Here is a 20,162-nt window from a genome sequence, read left to right as displayed (position 1 = left end):
TTGGGGGAGGGGAAGATTATCAATCTTTTTGTGGAAATGGAATAACATGCACATGAATAAATCTCAGGATTTATGGTTGGACTGCTCCTTTAAATATTTATCTATTTTTCACACAAAATGTTCATATATCATCAAAAGTCTTATATTAGTCATATAGAATACTTTGATGGTGCTTACAGACTTCGAGGAGCATGTGGGTAAGTATGTGACAACTTATATTTTGTGAACTATCCGTTGAAAGATGGAAACACAAGTCTGTTTCTCTCTCTGGCAGTAATAGAGGCATTTTCGAGAGGGCGTAAGCAGCATAGCTGCAGCGGTCGGCATTCGAGGGCGATTTTTCTCCTTGTGAAGTTGGCATGATTGAAGTGTGGAACTGGAGCAGGAGCGCCAGAGAAAGAGGCAAAAATTGCAGACACCCAAGAGAACAGAGACCAGAATATCACATGCACGCAAACAAAAACACCACAGCCATTGATAAATAACTCTTGAGTGACTTGTTTGCTTTTCTTTGGGGTGCATATTTGTAGACATTACTTCCCCTTTAGGCTGTTAGAGGAGGGTGGAACAAAAATAGCAGTCAAAAAGAGAATATTATAATACGACGGAGAGAGGCTATAAGAACAAAAGAGTGAGAGAGTTAGCTAGAGAGCTGGATATTATGCTATCATTAGGCTCAAATGTGGTCTCACAGGGCCTTAGTTAACGACTCAGTGTCTACGCTCGGAGTGTGTGTGATCATTTGAGACAACACCTCTTCATTTCTATATTCCCCATACACTACCTCATTACTGTATCTCAGCCATCAGACCAACACTTAATTACCGCTCCCTCTGCAGAGCTTTTTCTGTGCGAAAGCATCCGCAGAGCAATAATACTCACTTTTCTTCTGAAGTTTCTCGGGGGCAGAGTGATCATCTGTGTCTGCTAAAGCATCTTGACAGGAAAATGCATCATCTATAGTCCGAGTTCCCATCAGTCCCTGCCATGTGCATTCTAGCGGTTTCTCTCACACATAGAAGGCTCACGGGGAGCCTGCACACTAAAGGAGAGAAAAGGCCGGCAAGCGGGAGAGAAAGGGAAGCGAGGTACAAATCTGTTTCTCTGGTCTCTATCCAGGTGACTGTGGCACTCTGAGACCGTGTGAGCGGGATGATCCACGCTTGGGCTAAACTGTCCTTGGGAACTACGCCACGTTCCCCATCAGCCAGCCCCGACAGGGCTGGCAGCACTCCGCATGGGCGGCACTTTAGAGAGTCAGCTTCGAGAGGAAATTGGGAAAGGAAGAGAAGGGATGGAAAAAAACAAGAAAGAACGCATGAAATGAGATCAAGTCTCCGTGTTTGTCAGAGCGGACGGGATGTAGAGGCTAATTAAGAGATGGATAACAGAGATTAGAAAGAGTGAGTGAAAAAGGATACCATTGCAAATGGACTCAAGATGGATTAGGTACCAACACACTAGGAAGTGTTTTGCTTTCACACATACACACAAAGCACAACTCTTTGTAAGATACATTTTTGCCTTCGACATGCATCATGTTAGAGCACAGCAAAGGTTGGCAAATATCCTAATATTGTCTAATTTGCCTTTTTTTTTTTTTTTTTACTTTTTTTTATCCTATTTAAAATTGTCAGACAATTGTAAAAAAAAAAAAAAAAAAAGGCAACTGAAATATAGTAGGATGCTGGCATATTCATTCCTCAAAAATTCAGGAAGCCTGAAGGTACCAGTTAGTTGATTTAATTGTTGCATAGTAAAATAAATAAATAAATAAGTAAAAAAAATGGGAAAAGTTCATTGTGAGATAAAGTTTATTTCAAGTCATAATTCTGAGATATTAAATTTAGCTGCTTTGATATTTGATGTTAATTTGATTTCAAAGGTAATGGCCATTATTGCTCAGACTGAAAATTTATGTTATGTGATTAATTATGTTTAATTATTTATCATGTTTTTATGATTATTGTGGGACATTTTTTTTTTTGTTTGGCAAGATAATGGAGTTATTTTATAAAGGATTTGAAATCAATTCCAGGGCACAAATATTGACCCTTAATAGTTTATTTCTGACCCTGGTCAGGTCTAATTTAGTCTTGATTACCCATCCATCCTACTCTTCTAAAAAGTGCTCTCAAATCTCCAACAAGCTTGTCTTGTCTATCAGCTCTATATGTATATCCACATCTGTGCAACTGCTCACATAAATTTACATCAGCTGCACACTGAGATCAGCTTGTTCCATTTCACGGGAGCGTGGAAAATGCCATGCTTGACAGAGAGCACACGTAGTCTATGTCCCTGTGTCTAAGGCAAGCATCACAATTACTCAGACTAAGGGTTAGGGATTTGGAAACCCCCCCAAAATATAGGATAGTACACCCAAATATACATATTTTCAAGTTTTGCTTACCATTAATTTCCATTTTATGAAAAATAACACTGAGATATTTCTCAAAATTTCTTCTTTTATGTTCTGCAGAAGAAAGAAAGTCGTACAGGTTTGGAGCAACAAAAGGGTGAGTAAATGATGAATAACAAAAATGTATTGTGTATTTGGGCTACATAAACAAATTATGCTTTAAACTATGTGGCCTGTTGAGGAAAAGGTGTGCAGTTTCTTTTCAAAGTGATCAGTGTTTTTTTGTTAGGTTTTTTTTTTTTTTTTTTTTTTTTTTTTTGACCTGGAGGGCAATATAGTGTGTGAACATACTACATTTACATTAAAGGAGTGACCCAGAATTTTGATTTTGGGACAGCACACTAAAAACCACCCAGAGCACCTTAGAAATTGCATTGCAATGTCCTTTCAATTATGCTGACAAGGTTTGCACAGACAAGCAATACTCAATTTTTTTAAGGAAATGCACAAATCTAGTTTTTCTTGCACTCTCTTTCATGTACTTTTGGATCTGTGAAAGTGTACTCATGTAATGCTTGTGTTTAGCTCTTTAACACCATTTCTTCATTTATAATAGATGTCACACACAGTAGACAGAACCAACATACTGTAGAGTGCCAAAGGAATCCTAAAACCTGGAAACAAGTTACCATTTTTGCACTTCAGGTTCCATTGTCCCAAAGTAGGCTAATGCAATTTTGGCTAAAATTCCAAAATTTGCTTCGAAATACAAAAAGCTTTTTTCATTTGAGAAGATCATCATGATGAACAAAAACATGGAAGAATCATAAACCTTTTTTAGTGTATGCTTCTAGATTCTTGTCTGCCCCTATTATGAAGTCTGAAAACATCAATAACTTGAAATGGTTAATTTGTTTTAAAAAAATCTTAAAAAGAATGGTACTTAATATACAGATAAATAAATAATATAGAGCTTGTTTCATGAAATCTATAAAGACGTTTAAAGTGTCACATTATAAAAAAGGTTGACTGCAAAGAAGTGCAGTGTTGAAGAGGGTAATAGCAGGAAAACCAAATAAAGGTAATTAACCATCTGCATCAATAACAATAACATCTCACCTAGAGACCAATTACAAAGAAAAGCAACAGCTACTACAGACAAAACAACAATGACAAACACTCAAGTGAGAGTGTGTGGTGTGTGTATCCCACCCAAGCGTGAAAACGATGACGTTTAAGGTGATAGAGAAAAGCGAAATCCAAGAGGGAAGGATCTGTAGCCTAAAACAGAGAAGTTGGAGCCACAGATTCCCTTCGAACTGCATGTGGTGGTGCTACACACATGCACACTCACACACACACAAACCCTAGTCTTATTTGTAGAGCTCAAAAGCAGATGGTCGGGTCACTGTGTGTTTGTTTGTATGCCTCCACCTGACAACGCCTACCTACACCATCCACCAACACCCCAGCCACCTCCATCTTCCACCACAAAGAATAAACACACACAAAGGTTCCCACACACACTTCTACATACAAATGGCCATGAGCATATTCCTCTGAGAGCCTAGCAAAAATCCTTCCACTCTGTCTCTCTCTCACACGCATTTTTAGACTGCCAAAAGCCTCGCTGAGATGTTGGCACAGACGCCGCGTCACAAAACACTTCCATAAATGAATTCTGTCAAGACACACACACAGACACATGCTCGCCAAGCGGCCCAGGCATTTGCTAATTTGTTGGCAGAGCGATGCTTCTTCAAGTAGACTCTCAGGAGAAGTTCTTGTTTGCTAACAGCACAGCAACAAAGCGTTGACAGATATGACTCTGGCCTGCTGGTACGAAACCCGTTTATAGTGCCTTAAACGTGTTTTTTTTTTTTTTACAAAGCCGACTGATCCTTGATCGGTTGGCTACGTATCATATTGCAAACCTGTAGCTGGCTGCTGATCACTCATGTTTAATTCACACCTGTGATGCTGGAGCATCAAAACTCTTTAATCATAAAAGATTGTGTGAAGAGGCTGCGTTATCAGTGAAGAGGATATTTTAAAAGAAGGCTTTTCAAACTTTTTAACAGCAGGGACCCCAAACATGACAATCTTGTATTTGTAGAGACAGCTTAATATTTCAAATATAAAAATGCATTTAAATGCATTTGAGGAAATGAAAAATACATACATATACACCCCCCCCCCATATCAAATTCAATTATCATTGCAAACATAAACTTAATTAATGTTTTAAGATATGATATACAGTATATTATGTGATAACATTGTTAAATGATAAAATATGATACCAATGGCAGTCTTGGAAATACATTATTTTACATTTATTTACCCTCCTCCAATATGAAAAGCATCCATATAAAATAGCCTAAATAAATAAATAATGAGATTTCTTCTAGATAGTATTATTTTAGTATGATTTATATTATTGAATTATAGTAATCATTAATATTTTGAATTAACTTAAAACATAAAAATAACTGATCTTATTTTAATTGGTTGCTTTAGTAATTTTATGTGCTTTAGACATTTTTTTAGTTTTTTAGTTTCTATTTAGCTCTATTTTATTTCAGTTTTAGTATTTTTTTTTTTTTTACAAAAGTTTGTTTTCTTTATTTCAGTTGTATTTAAATGAATGAAGATAATCTTTAATAGATTTACTTTACAATAACACCACTGCTACCTAGGCAGTAAAGAGTTTAAATGCAGATAACCTGCAGTCGTCCTGTGTCCAGATTTGTATCCTCTGAAAAAGAAATCTCATGCATCTCCTTTAGAGTTTCAAACAGAGCCCACATTTGACAAGACACTGAAAATCAACAGTGAAAGTTAGAGTTCTCAAGCATTTCTAATCAGATACATCTAAGAGCAAATGATCTTAGCTATTCTCATTCATGTTATAGCTCAAAACTCTTACAGTATGACAAATTGTCTTATTTGTTTCTATTTTTATTTCTCTTAAGGAAATTTAGGAGTCACGTCTGAAACAAACTTGGACAGTTATGAAAAAGCAACCTCTAAGCAATAAACTTTCAGAGCTGTCGCAGAGTGAGAAGCTGCCAACCTCAGAAAAGACCAGTTCTGAACAGAGAGAAAGAGAGTGAGGAGGAGGAAAACGTGTGTGAGCGCTTGTATGTGTACATGCCAGCTGTCAGTCCTGGGATCAGACCCAGAGTCTGTCCTCAGCAATACTCATGCTGGCAGACAAGAAATGACCAATCAGAAGCCAGCCCCGTCTTCTCGCTCTTAAAATACTCTTTACTGTCACTTTTGGTCAATTTAATGTATCCTTCCTTGCTGAATCTCACTGAGACTCTGGGTGGGTTCTTTTTTTACTTTGGCCTGTAAGTAATCATCTAAGAAATGCCCTAGCAGCCACACAACACCAACCTCGAGCCCATAACATCATGAAAACAACATTTGCACTGCAATCAGCACCTGTTTTTCAGAAAACATAAAATATAGCATTTAAACAATTTAGATTAAATGTATTTGTGTTACCTCTCCAAATGGTCAAAACCAGACAGACCCAGTATGAGAGAAAGGCCACATTAAAACCTAACAAACATGTGAGAGAAAACAAACTGACAGAGGAGTACATCAAAAAGCTGGCTTGAGAGAGGTCATGGGGGTTAGATAGGGGACACAGTGGAAGAACAAGGGAAAATGAGACAGAAAAAGAGAGAATGACACAGCCGACTGCTTTGAAGGTGGAAGTCGAGATGACATGGGGCAGAAGAGACAGTGTAAAGTTTTAATGACAGAGAAAAGAGTAGAAGAGAAGGAGAGGCCAGGTATAACAGAAAGAGAGAGATGAAAGATATAAGGGTCACTGAGACACTGCAATGAGGCTTTCTGAACTGAATGAATTACAGAGAAAGAGTACTTAATGAGGAAGGAAGAGGAGGAGAAAAAAAACTGATGATTGCACAGGTAGGACATGATGAGGTTGAGACTCTTTCTAAGCCTGCACTGCCCTCTATAGGTAAAAATAAAAATGCATTACGAAAAGCAGGTGGGTGCATCTCTGTCAAATAAACAAATAAATAACTATTACACTGACACAAGAGCGAAAAGATCTAAGCCTTTTTTTACAGGATGGCTGTTTTTAATGAAAAGTTAAAAAGAAAACAATCCCCGACAGATTTCACCACCCTGCAGTTTCATTTCACACTGATTCCAAAGCAACGTGAGCAGTGACTGATTCTGAAATAAAAGCTTTTGGCCTCCACACAAAAGGCTTTTTGAATCAAGACTGAACAATGCAAAACTACACGATGTGCAATAATAGAAAAGAGTGTTTATTTGAAGCATTTATTTTTGTGCAGCTTATATCAGCTCGTTTAGCAGATGAAGAGAATGAGGGGGAAAAAAGATGTCTTAGACAGTATACAGCTTAGTTAAGCTCTAGATCACTCCTCTCAGTTCATCTTTTAAATGTCAGACAAATTAAACATCCAGTTAATCAAAACCTCTAAACCGGCCTGAGGACCTGTCGGCACACATACATGCGTCCCTGTAGAATGGTGGCTGCCTGTAGTGGGGTTAGGTTTTTTTGTGAGACTTGGTTGCGTCCGAAGTTGAAAATAAAAAAGGCTTGTCATTCAGGAGTGCGAATGAGAAATAAAGTGTGTGTATGTGCGCGTGCTTGTATTCCAGTCAATTACTGCATCCTTGAGAGAAGGACAAGGGTTTAACTAGTAACACGAGGAAGTCAAATCAGAGTTGTGTATACACATACACACACACACAAACACATTCACAGTCTTATTAAGAAGCTCAGCTGTTATTGCCCGTGGCAACAGCATCATATATTGATTTCCACCCAGAGGAATTGCGACGCCGATTAGGAGAGGAAAAGAAATGTGTGAGAGAGAAACTTTTGATTGGCATGCAATGGATAAAGTGAACTACTTATAATGCAGTGCCAGTAGACAAGAGGAACTTGACTTAACCAGCATGGACAGAGTAGAAAAAAAAAAAGAGAGATGGAGAGCTACGAGTGCTCTCTGAGGGTGTGCTTCTGAGACGGAGATAATCTGTGATCTTTCGTTTCCACCCTCCCTGATCTACTGTTGCTAAATCCGGATGACCAGATGGCCCCCACGCTCTCTTTCATCCAAGTGTGTGAGCGACAAGGAGAAAGAGCAATGCTGAGACTGGAAAGGAGGGGGACAATGATGAAAGACGGCTTCTTTTACTTAAGGATAGAAAGAGGAACTGCAAAGTGAGCAAAGATACTTTTTAGTAGAAAAAGATATCGAACTGAGGGTGAACTCTCTCTCTCTCTCTCTCTCTCTCTCTCTCTCTCTCTCTCTCTGCACAGCCTGCTGCGTTTCCAGCAATGATCTCACTCAAACTTGATTCGTAAAGGATCTATATGAGTGAAAAAAAAAAAAAAAAAAAGATATGAATTTTTTTCAGGTCTGGGAACTGCTTTTAACAAGTATGAAATGGAGGGTGTGTAGACTCTAACTGCAGATTTTGTACCTCTAATGGAGAAGAATGGAGAAGCGTCTAGCGTGGCTGTGGATCACATGCTTCAAAACCCTGCTGGTTTGGTGCTGGTCTAGCTGGTGGACCTAGCATAGTCATTCTACAGGTTGATCAAGAGGATATTAGCACACTGGAATCCAAAACATACATCTGCTGGTGATCAGTTGTGGTCTTTGCCACAGGGATTCTTGAATTAATTTCTCTTGGTTTCTACTCTCTTCTTGCCTTTCTTTTCTGCTTTCTTTAACTGAATATTTAAATAAAACTGGTCAGATCTTAAAGAATCAGAATTTCCTTGATCTTCAGAGATAAAAGTGTTCAACGTACCGTAAAAACATACTTTACCTGTAACATTTTAGAGCTCAAAACATCCTCTCCACTCCAAAAACACGTTTAAAACTAAAGGCTAGAATACACTATGCAGATTTTTTTTTTTTTACAGATTTTGCCCTCAGTTTCCTGTCTGGAGGAGTTGACGATAGTTAATTAAAGTCCAAACCAGTCTGCAAATTTCTGGCAGTCGAAATTGACAGATTTCACAGAAAAATGTGTGAATGATGGGCACAGACTATGATTTCATCCAGTCGGAGGATAAAAAAAAAAAAAACATGTTTGATATTTTGAGTTGATTTTAGAACATATTGTTTTAAATTTCCATGCATCTCCCATCAACGAGGCACATGTTTTTGCATGAGTTTGTTGTGTTTAGAATAACTTGAAAGTCTGGTAGAGTGAGATCTTCATTCATTTTGTGAATGATGCCCAGTTTTTCTCTGTAACCTTTTACAAAGCTGGCAAGTGTTTAATAATCTATTTAGATTTTAAACTTCATGTAGTGTTTTCCAGCCTTAAGCTGAAAAAATCTGAAATACTAATACAAAGACAACAAACAAACATGGCATAATAAAAAAAAATTAACTTGTATTTACTTTTTTTTTTTTAAGTGCCAGTGTTTTTGTTCATATGAAAGTCAGTGCGGCCTAATGCTGTTTGGACCCTAATGTTTTTCAATACCATACTGTGACATTTAGCATGATACTTTATGATTACTATATTCATATACCATGAAATTTATTATTTAAAGAAATTGTATTTATCATCATGGTAGTGTCCAAACATGGAATTACTGCTGTACCATATCCAAAAATATATAGTACAGTACTTAAGAATTTGCCACAAAAAAGGATTAAGGATAATATATTTTTGTATTATTGAGAGAGTAGATGTTTTTGTGCATTCAGCATGCATCTCTCTGTCAATCATAGCTAAGAAACAACCTCTCATCAGCAACATTTGACAGTTTCCTTGCCATCCGTGTCCGTGGAAAAGGATTATGGATGAAATAGAACAGGAATGAAGGGAGTGTGAAAGAAGAGAGAATGGAGGGACCGCCAAAAAGGTCATGTCCCAGCAACTGACCAGCCTCAGGCATTACTCATTAGCCTGGCACCAAGCTAAGTCCAGTGACAATGACCTGAGGGGGGATCGAATCAAAGAGCAGATTCACCACATTTCTGAAATTTTACAGTGATCTTCTACTGAATTCCAGCCGAGAGTCTCAAGTTAGCCATGAATTATGACAACCTTGAGCTGTCCTGAGTTTAAAAACAATCAGCATGATCCAGATCATTGAAGTGGAAACCTTTCAGAAACAAGACAAAATTATCAACCTCCAAACGCAATATAAATTGCATACCACAAGTGAAAAACTAAATAAAACAAAAATAAAATAAAAAACTCAAGGAAAGGCAGCTCTTTAAAGAGGAAAAAGTCAATCTCAACTAATCAAGAGATCACAAGTTAACTGAATTAAGTTGTATAATAACCCCTTTTTGGCACCAATTAAATCCCTTTTCAATTCAATCTGCCTTTTGGCTTTTTAGAACAGCATGAACATGTACTGCTCTCAATGGGCTCCAATCACTGACAAATGTGTTGAAGTGTTCTTATGTGTGCAGAGAAGATTCTCCAAAAAAAAAGAAAAAACAGGTGTATACTGATGAAGTCTATAATACTTTAAGTCATCCGTTAGCATTCCCATTCATCTCACAGACCCAAGCCCTTCACTAGCGACTATCCTGTGCTATGACATGAAATGCAGGGGAAAGACAGGGAGAAAGCCTATTTCACGCTTTCAAAACCCCTCCAAAAACAAATGGGCATTGCTGAAACATTTACTTGCGCATACTACTGTGATTTATATGCTGCTTGGATAAAAAGATACTGGCCATCAGAAGAGAAAAATACTTTTATTTATTAATTTGGCTTTTGAAGTGTGTAATTCCAACATCTACCAACAGGGACTAATTGGACCATGTTAAACAGTGAAACCATGATGTTTAATCATAATTTATCATGACCCTTCCTTTTCTTATAGATCTGGCTCCGTCCTGAAAGTTTCCATCCTGAAAGGTGGTAAAAAGGTGGTAAAATAGGTATTTTAAAAAGAATAGTGGGATGATGGAGCTTCTGACAGTTACTTTACATTAACATCCAAAATTATTAAAATAAAATGAGGAGAATGTAAATAAAATGTACTAGACACATGGTAATTTAATTAATAAATTAATTTTATTTAATGATTTGTGTAATGTTTAATGTTTAATGCAAATTACAGTTTTTTATGGGCTGAATCATGGCTGCAGCCAACTGAACTGGGACACAAGTACACATTCTTATTAATAAAAAAGAACATGCAATAATTTTCAATATATATAGTAAAATGCCAATATATCACTAACTTAATTGAAGCATTTCAGAGTTAATATAATTATGTAATGGTGTAAAATGATTACCGAATTAGTTTTTGAAGCTATAACTGTTTAAAAGAACAGAATATTTCTTAAAGTTTTGTGGCATTTAAAAACTATTTGAACATTTTATTTCAGTCCATAAAGCAGCTGAAAAAATTAATGCCTAAAAACTCTGTAAATATCTTGCAATATATATATATATATAGAGAGAGAGAGAGAGAGAGAGAGAGAGAGAGAGAGAGAGATTGCTGGGGTGATTTTCACTTTGTAGCTCTGTTACTAATGCTTGCAATTAACATTTAAAATACGTTATAGATTCTAGTGCTTCTCTCCTATTGACACACAAGACCCTACAGAGAGTTGTATGCAGGCGCCCCCTTGAGGACGAATCCTGTGTGTCTACATGCAATACCACCTCGTCCCAGCAGATCGCAGTGTAACACTGTTGATCACGGATCACCGGTCCCATGACCTTGCTTTTGGTTTACAGCTGTGTTTGTGCCGTTTGCTCGAGGAGGTCACGTATGTTTGTAAAATGATGTTGGTCGTGTTCATAAGATTTTATCTCCATGATTTTTGTAATATTTTTTTTATTTGAATCCAGTCTGGTGAGTGATACGATCGGCTACGCATAGCCCCCCTTACCTTTAATGCACGCTCTGTTGTCCTTTATATCTTCTCTGCATTAGTGTTTCTGTGTCATCGGTCCAGTGCAACACAGATTATAGATTCAGACCGTTCTTCAAGCTACCTCCATGCATGAATCGTAACCTAGGAGAAGTTCTTGAATCACAAATCATGTGAAAGTGTTGCGTGTCCTCCAATAGCTCTTGTGATGGTCTCAGTTTACGAAAGATACGCGAATGCCTTCAGCTCACTCCACTTGTTGATAAAAGAATCATTCATAAAAACATAACCGTGTTCAAGAAACAACACATCAATTTAAATTCGAGCCTACTACGATTAATTAAGAGTAGTTAAATTATACAATTAGTGATGCTTAAATATGAACATTTTGTTCAATGCCTACGATTATTTTATTATGGACAGTTACGCAGTATCAAGAGAGTTCCAAATCAGCATGGATATGATCTTCTCGTAAGCACGAGGCCGCAGGTAATCAGATCATTTGGACTGAGTGATTTTAATTTGACAAAACAGTTCCAATTAAGAGAATACTAAGTAACTTAACATTTTAGACACAGTATTGCCAGTTCCAAACAGTAGTATGACTGGAATGTGGATGTGCTACATTTGTCATTGTCGCTACACTACCATTCACAGCTCCTCTCCTGTGACCTCATGGGATAGTAAAGTGTCCATCAGATGTGCACTTGCCAGAATCTTGCCGGAATTAATAGGTCATCCGGGTACTTTTCACCTACTGTGTTATGAATACTGTGAATTCAGACATACTGCTCTTTTCCCATACTGTTTTTCACGTACTAGCCTATATAGTAGGGGAATGTGCATATTTATATGCAGCCATAGCATTTTCATGGTCATATAGTTATGAAATCAGTGAATACGCATTAATTGGCCAAGTATAAATGGGCACTTTATGTACCCTGAAACACAAATCTCATATCTCATCTTATATAATTTTCCATGACAGCCTTCAGCTATCACTTGTAAGTAACAGCTTCTTTTATGGCACAGATAAGCAGGTTAACTAGGACTCAAACTGCAGGAGATTTTGATATGCATAGTACCATATTCATATACCATGGTATTTTCATGGCGAATGGTACTGCACCTTTCGACCAGTGAAATTTCCGTTATTATTATAAGTTATTATTTGTAATCCCTAATATATATATGTGTATATATATACATGTATGTATATATATATATATATATATATATATATATGTGTGTGTGTATATATATATATATATATAATATTTATATATACATGTTATATACACAAACACACACACACAGTGGGTAAGGAAAGTATTCAGACCCCCCTAAATTTTGTTATATTGCAGCCATTTGCTAAAATCATTTTTTTTCCTCATTAATGTACACACAGCACCCCATATTCACAGAAAAACACAGAATTGTTGACATTTTTGCACATTTATTAAAAAAGAAAAACTGAAATATCACATGGTCATAAGTATTCAGACCCTTTGCTCAGTATTTAGTAGAAGCACCCTTTTGATCGTATACAGCCATGAGTCTTTTGGGGAAAGATGCAACAAGTTTTTCACACTTGGATTTGGGGATCCTCTACCATTCCTCCTTGCAGATCCTCTCCAGTTCTGTCAGGTTGGATGGTAAACGTTGGTGGACAGCCATTTTCAGTCTCTCCAGAGATGCTCAATTGGGTTTAAGTCAGGGCTCTGGCTGGGCCATTCAAGAACAGTCACGGAGTTGTTGTGAAGCCACTCCTTTGTTATTTTAGCTGTGTGCTTAGGGTCACTCGCTTGTTGGAAGGTGAACCTTCGGCCAAGTCTGAGGTCCTGAGCACTCTGGAGAAGGTTTTCATCCAGGATATCCCTGTACTTGGCCGCATTCATCTTTCCCTCGATTGCAACCAGTTGTCCTGTCCCTGCAGCTGAAAAACACCCCCACAGCATGATGCTGCCACCACCATGCTTCACTTTTGGGACTGTATTGGACAGTATTATACCGCTTAGAATTAAGGCCAAAAAGTTTTATCTTGGTATCATCAGACCAGAGAATCTTATTTCTCTGTTTTTTAGCAAACTCCATGCGGGCTTTCATGTGTTTTGCACTAAGAAGAGGCTTCCGTCGGGCCACTCTGCCATAAAGCCCCGACTGGTGGAGGGCTGCTGTGATGGTTGACTTTATACAACTTTCTCTCCATCTCCCGACTGCATCTCTGGAGCTCAGCCACAGTGATCTTTGGGTTCTTCTTTACCTCTCTCACCAAGGCTCTCCTCCCCCGATAGCTCAGTTTGGCTGGACGGCCAGCTCTAGGAAGGGTTCTGGTCGTCCCAAATCTCTTCCATTTAAGGATTATGAGGCCACTGTGCTCTTAGGAACCTTAAGTGCAGCAGAAATTTTTTTGTAACCTTGGCCAGATCTGTGCCTTGCCACAATTCTGTCTGAGCTCTTCAGGCAGTTCCTTTGACCTCATGATTCTCATTTGCTCTGACATGCACTGTGAGCTGTAAGGTCTTATATAGACAGGTGTGTGACTTTCCTAATCAAGTCCAATCAGTATAATCAAACACAGCTGGACTCAAATGAAGGTGCAGAACCATCTCAAGGATGATCAGAAGAAATGGACAGCACCTGAGTTGAGAATATGAGTGTCACAGCAAAGGGTCTGAATACTTAGGACCATGTGATATTTGAGTTTTTCTTTTTTAATAAATGTGCAAAAAGGTCAACAATTCTGTGTTTTTATGTCAATATTGGGGTGCTGTGTGTACATTAATGAGGGAAAAAAAATGAACTTAAATGATTTTAGCAAATAGCTGCAATATAACAAAGAGTGAAAAATTTAAGGGGGTCTGGATACTTTCCGTACCCACTGTATATATCTATATATATATATATATATATATATATATATATATATATATATATATATTAGAATAGCTTACAGATTACATCAGAAAAAAATTCTAGCTTTTCTAGCTGTGCAACTACAAAAATGTTTATTCATATATATATTAGAATAGCTTACAGATTACATCAGAAAAAAATTCTAGCTTTTCTAGCTGTGCAACTACAAAAATGTTTATTCACTAAATAATTTCTGTGACTTTTAAATACTTGATTAATTTCCATGGCTTTTGCAGGCATGTAAATCACAATTTATTTATTTTTTATTTCTAGTTTTTCATGGGAACCAGAATATATACAATACCATTCAAATGTTCAACTTCAGGGTCAGTAATATTGTTTTAATGTTTTTGAAAGAAGCAGCGCTCACCAAGGCTGCATTTATTTGATCAAAAATACTGTAAATAGTAATATTAAGAAATAGTCATATATATCACTTATAAATATATCACTTTTAATATATGTTAATTTATTCTTGTGGTAACAAAGCTGAATTTTCAGCAGTCATTTCTTAGTCCAGTCTTCAGTTTCACTAGATTCTTTAGATATAAGCTGATTATTATTAATAATGTTGAAAACAGTTGTGCTGCATAGTATTTTTGTGGAAGTCTTGATGCAGTTTTTAGGACTCTTTGATGAAAAGGAAGTTTATAAATATTAATTAGGGCTGTCAGGATGATTAATCGCGATAAATCGCATCCTAAATAAAAGTTTGTATTTACATAGTACTGTATGTGTGTGTGTGGTGTATATATTTATATGTATATATAAATACACGTACATACTAGTGCAAAATTAGCATGATAACACAAGCAATTAATTTTTTTTAATTAACACAGAGGCAGAGCTAGGGTTGGCCACCCCATTCACAACTGCTGCTTCTGTCTCTTTTTTTCTTTACAAGAATTGCATGTTTAGATTTTGTGTGTGCTTAGCTGCTGTGATGTCTGTTAATCAAAGACCAAAGGAAAAAATAGGAAATCAATCACTTTTGTAGCTTTAAGGATTCATCTATGTTTAATTTAGTGTTTGATAACTTTTTTCAATTTCTGAAAAATTGATAAAATTGATTTATACTGTAATGTGGAATGGAGCAGTCAGTGGTTAAATATTAAAGGGGACAAAACAATTTCATAGAGACATCAGTAATATTGGTATCAGTGATACTTGTCTTCAGTCATAAAAAAAGATGCCATTAAACAAATATTAAAAATATACTGCATTTATGTTGTTTTTAATTTAATTTGAAGATTGAATGTGAAATTATTGCAATATAAAAGTGTATGTAAAAACTTTGTTATGTGGGATTAATTGTGATTAATACATATATGTATATATTTAAGAAATAATATATACATGTATGTGAGTGTATTTATGTATACACAAAAATATATACACCTATTATGTAACACACTTTTATTTTGGTTGCGATTAATCGATTTTATAGTCTTAATATTAATCTTTTGTAACTTTACAAATGTCTTTACTGTTACTTTTCAGTCAATTTAATGTCCTTGATGAACAAAAGTATTCATTTTTTATTTATTTTTTTATCTTTCTGACATCAAACTTTTGAAAGTTAGTGTACAGTAGATTTAACCATTGTACTTTTTGTTAGAGGTTTTAATATTATCACATGGTCATAAGTATTCAGAACCTTTGCTCAGTATTTAGTAGAAGCACCCTTTTGATCTAATAAAGTAGGTGACAGAACTTGCTACAGGTTATTGTGAATTTAGAAACCGCTTATGTTGTAACCTTGCCCAGCTTCCTTGATGCCAAGTCACACGGTTAGAGACATTCACCATTAAACAGATTACATCATCTGTTATTTATCACACTTTTGCAAGAAAATGGTATGGTTTGTTGGCCAAGCTTCAGTATTTTTCTTTGGAACGAATTGTGTATAATATGACTGTGAGGTGCAAAAACCACATGAGATGGCATGGTTGCATTATGTACCCAGGGACACACTTCTGTGTGTGTGTGTGTGTGTGTGTGTGTGTGTGTGTGTGTGTGTGTGTGTGTGTGTGTGTGTGTGTGTGTGTGTGTGGGTGAGTCCATACGGTCTCCTGACGTCTCAAGTCTATAATCTGATTCTAAAGCAGTTTAACACACGCAGCCAGTGGTGCATTTCTGCTGAACATCGCTCACACAACCTCACAAAATAAACTAACAATATCCAGACCTGAAATCATGGAGGTTGTTGGTATACTGTTTGTATACTGTAATTCACATTATCATATTGTTGTTTGTCAGAATGAAGAATATATATCATCCAGCAGTTTTAATTTTGACTGCTAACTCTTTAAATTACATCAAGACAACATGGACAAACTAATAAAGTGATGAAAGAGTTAGTACTCTCAGTACACTCATCACCATTTAAACCGTAACGTTTGAAAAAAATTGATTTAAAATCAGGTGTAAGGCCACTGAACCAGAGCATGCTATTGTTGCACATAAAATATTAATGTTTAGAACAGTGAAAAGAATGCAAAAAAACATTAGAATCTCACACAAGGGTTCAGCATCACACATGGGTTAAAAAGAGCCAGTTTTAGTGTTTTGTGATAAAGAAATAAGAATCATAAACATAATAATTTATGTTACAATTTAAACATGAATGTACATCATTCTAGAAGGAGGGCATCATCCACTACCTTTTACACATTTACTCAAATTGATATGCTGATGATACAATTTGTAAAATTGAATCAAATAGGGATGTATTTCCAAGGAAACTTTTTTAAAAGTAAACACACACACAAACGCATGTCTCTGTACGGGGTGTGGCGGTCTCAGTGAATAAGCTGCTCTATCAGCAGTATCAATACTGAATGGAACAAAAAGTGTTGAACTTTTTTTTTTGCGCAGCAATGCGACCAGAAGTTGTTCTTTTTTTTTATTTTATTTTTTATATAAAAAATTAGGAAAGTTGCTTGTGTGACAACTCTCTTGTTTCTCTCAGAATGTTCCATGGGCATCAGCACTAGCAGTCTCTACAGTGCCCTGGCTAAGACCGTCAGCAGACCTCCTCTCCCTCACCCGTGTGACTCCACATACAGTCCGGGTAGCGATCTGGATCTGGATCAAAACCCGGCGGACCCTTTGGAGCTGTTGCAGGAATGTAGAGAGGTTCTGAGAAACCGGCCAGCCCAGCTGCAGAGAGCTTTCGTTCAGACTGGGCATGGAGACGGCAGGCAGACGATCCGAGTTATGCAGTGGAATGTACTGGCACAAGGTATAAACCCTTTTCTTGTTCATACAGAAATGACAATGAATGACATATGACTAATGTTTCAAATGATATACACTACTATTCAAAAGTTTGGGGTCTGTAAGACTTTTTGAGAAGTCTTTTATGCTCAACAAGACTGTAGCCTATTTATTTGATCAAAATTACAGTAAAAATAGTAACCTTGTGAAATATTGCAATTTAAAATAACTGTTTTTATATTTTAATATATTCCTGAGATAGCAAAGCTGAATTTTCTGCTTCATTACTCTAATCTTCAGTGTCACATGATCCTTCAGAAATCATTCAAATTAAAAAAAAAAAAAAAAAAAAAAAAAAAAAAAAGAAAGAAAAAAAAAACAGTTGTGCTGCTTAGTATTTTTGTGGAAACCGTGATACTTTTAGGGTTCTTTGATGAATAGAAAGTTCAAAAGAGCAGCATTTGTTTGAATTTTTGATCACCAGAATTTTTTTTTTTTTTGTAACAATGTAAAAGTCTCTACTGTCACTTTTGATCAGTTAATTGCATTCTTGCTGAATTAAGGCAGGGTTATTATAGTTAAGTAAAACCATTAAAAATTTGTTAGTTATACAATAAATGTTTACTGAAATAAAACATTAAAGATCTCAATGATATTAAAATAACATTGCCACAAGAACATTTATTTTTAAAAAAGCAAGTACTTAATTGTTTGGAATTTCTTTAGTTGGTATTTACAGTATTTTTTTTATTTTTACAATTTTTTTTTTTTTTTTTTTTTTTTTTAAGCAGCATTAGGTGAAGGCATGGACAGTTTTGTGCAGTGCCCCATGGATGCTCTGAACTGGGCTGAAAGGAAGTATTTGATCCTGCAGGAGATCCTAACCTACAGACCTGACATCATTTGCCTACAGGAAGTTGATCACTACTTTGACATGTTTCAGCCCATTCTGGCAAGTTTGGGCTACCAGAGCAGTTTCTGCCCCAAACCTTGGTCTCCATGTCTGGATGTGGAAAACAACAATGGCCCAGATGGCTGTGCTTTGTTCTTCAATCACAAACGCTTCCAGTCACTAAACACAACACACCTACGTCTGTCAGCCATGATGTTAAAGACCAATCAGGTTGCAATCATCGCTGCTCTACGCTGCCAAGCAACAGGACGGGCGTTTTGCATCACGGTAACGCATCTGAAAGCACGGAGTGGTTGGGAGGTCCTACGCAGCGCACAGGGCTCGGACCTGCTACGGAACCTACGAAACGTTACACATAGAATCAAGACAGAAGAAAAAGCAGAAACAGACATTCCTCTGATAGTATGTGGCGATTTTAATGCCGAGCCATCAGAAGACGTCTATAGGAATTTTGCAACATCGAGTCTGGGATTGGACAGTGCGTATAAGCGTTTGAGCACAGATGGGAAAACCGAGCCACCTTACACAACCTGGAAGATCCGGCCCAGTGGCGAGAGCTGCCACACGCTGGATTACGTGTGGTATTCACACAGAGCGTTTGATGTTAAAGCGGTTCTGGACTTTCCTACAGCCGAACAAATCGGACCCAATAGGCTTCCTTCCTATAACTACCCTTCAGATCACCTCTCCCTCGTCTGTGACTTCAGCTTTAAGGATCCAACGCTTGTTTCCTAAAAATTAAGTTATTTCGAAAGACATTTACCACAAGTCGAGACTTGCATTGGCACAGTATTTCTACACATTCTGTGTTGTTCACAAATAAATAACGTCAATATATCACTAAAGGGACACACAAATGAAAATTCTATCTTAATTTACTCACCTCCGTTTCATTGTCTTTGTACTGTGGAACATAAACAGAGATTTATTATTGCTAATGACAATACATCACAATAAAATACTGAAAATGTGATTTTAAACAGACACATTTCATTGTGGCTCTTTAAAATCAGACTGCAGTCGAAAGTGGTGCCTCAAGACGTGTCTCATCAGGTTTGACTTTAAGAGCTACAATGGGTGGATGATTCTCAAGAAATAGCTGCAATATCAGTCTCTTTCTCACACAAAGCTGAACTATGACTAGAAGTCTTGAAATATAATCATACTATAGTCATGTGGGCTATTTTTATGGTGCTTTTTGGAGCTCACCAATCTAAATCGACATCTGTTTTTATTTTGTGGAAAAGAGCAGCTTGCACATTAGGTTAAATGTCTCCTTTTGTGTTACACAGAAGGAGGAAAGTCATACAGGTTTGGAAAGACATGAGAGTGAGTAAATTATAACAATTTTCATTTGTGTGATATATTCCTTTAAGCTCTTGTATCTTCCTGAAATTGAGGACGTTGGTTTCAAATCAAATTGTTACTTTATTTTTCTTAATATATGATTCTGAAAAAAAAAAATACATAGAATAAATAAACATGCTGAAAATAGTTTTGGTCTTATTGGTAATACCATAAAAAGCATGCACAAATGGGGGGGGTTATATCATTGAAAATAAAGTATGTTTGAGAAGGGGTCAAATTCTGCATAAACTTGCATTATTAAAACAATAATAGTCAGTCTTTTTTCACTTCACTTATTTATTAATGAATCATTTCCTTTGTGCAACATCCTCAAAATGCCCATTTTACAGCTAGTTTCACCAGAATCTACATAATCAATTGCAGGCAGTTAAACTATTATACCTTTCACCTGAATTGCTCATTTGATATTCATGCATTATTAATTCTTGTAGGGTGAAACAATTTTATGAGCAAATTACAAATGGCTTTTTTTTTTTTTTTTTGTAGCTTTAAAGGT

General features: G+C 36.6%; 1 protein-coding gene across 1 annotated transcript; it reads left to right on the top strand.

The window, feature by feature from the left end:
- Positions 1–11,200: 11,200 nt before the first annotated feature.
- Positions 11,201–19,999, top strand: LOC109079183 (nocturnin-like). Its single transcript, XM_019094354.2, has 3 exons — positions 11,201–11,231; positions 17,138–17,410; positions 18,177–19,999. Exons 2-3 carry the CDS (start codon positions 17,146–17,148, stop codon positions 19,031–19,033), a joined length of 1,122 nt encoding a protein of 373 aa, XP_018949899.1. The 5' UTR covers positions 11,201–11,231; positions 17,138–17,145; the 3' UTR covers positions 19,034–19,999.
- Positions 20,000–20,162: the final 163 nt, after the last annotated feature.

The sequence above is a fragment of the Cyprinus carpio genome, chromosome A1 (assembly GCF_018340385.1).
Source record: "Cyprinus carpio isolate SPL01 chromosome A1, ASM1834038v1, whole genome shotgun sequence".
NCBI lineage: Eukaryota > Metazoa > Chordata > Actinopteri > Cypriniformes > Cyprinidae > Cyprinus > Cyprinus carpio.
This window is presented reverse-complemented; position numbering and strand designations above follow the sequence as displayed.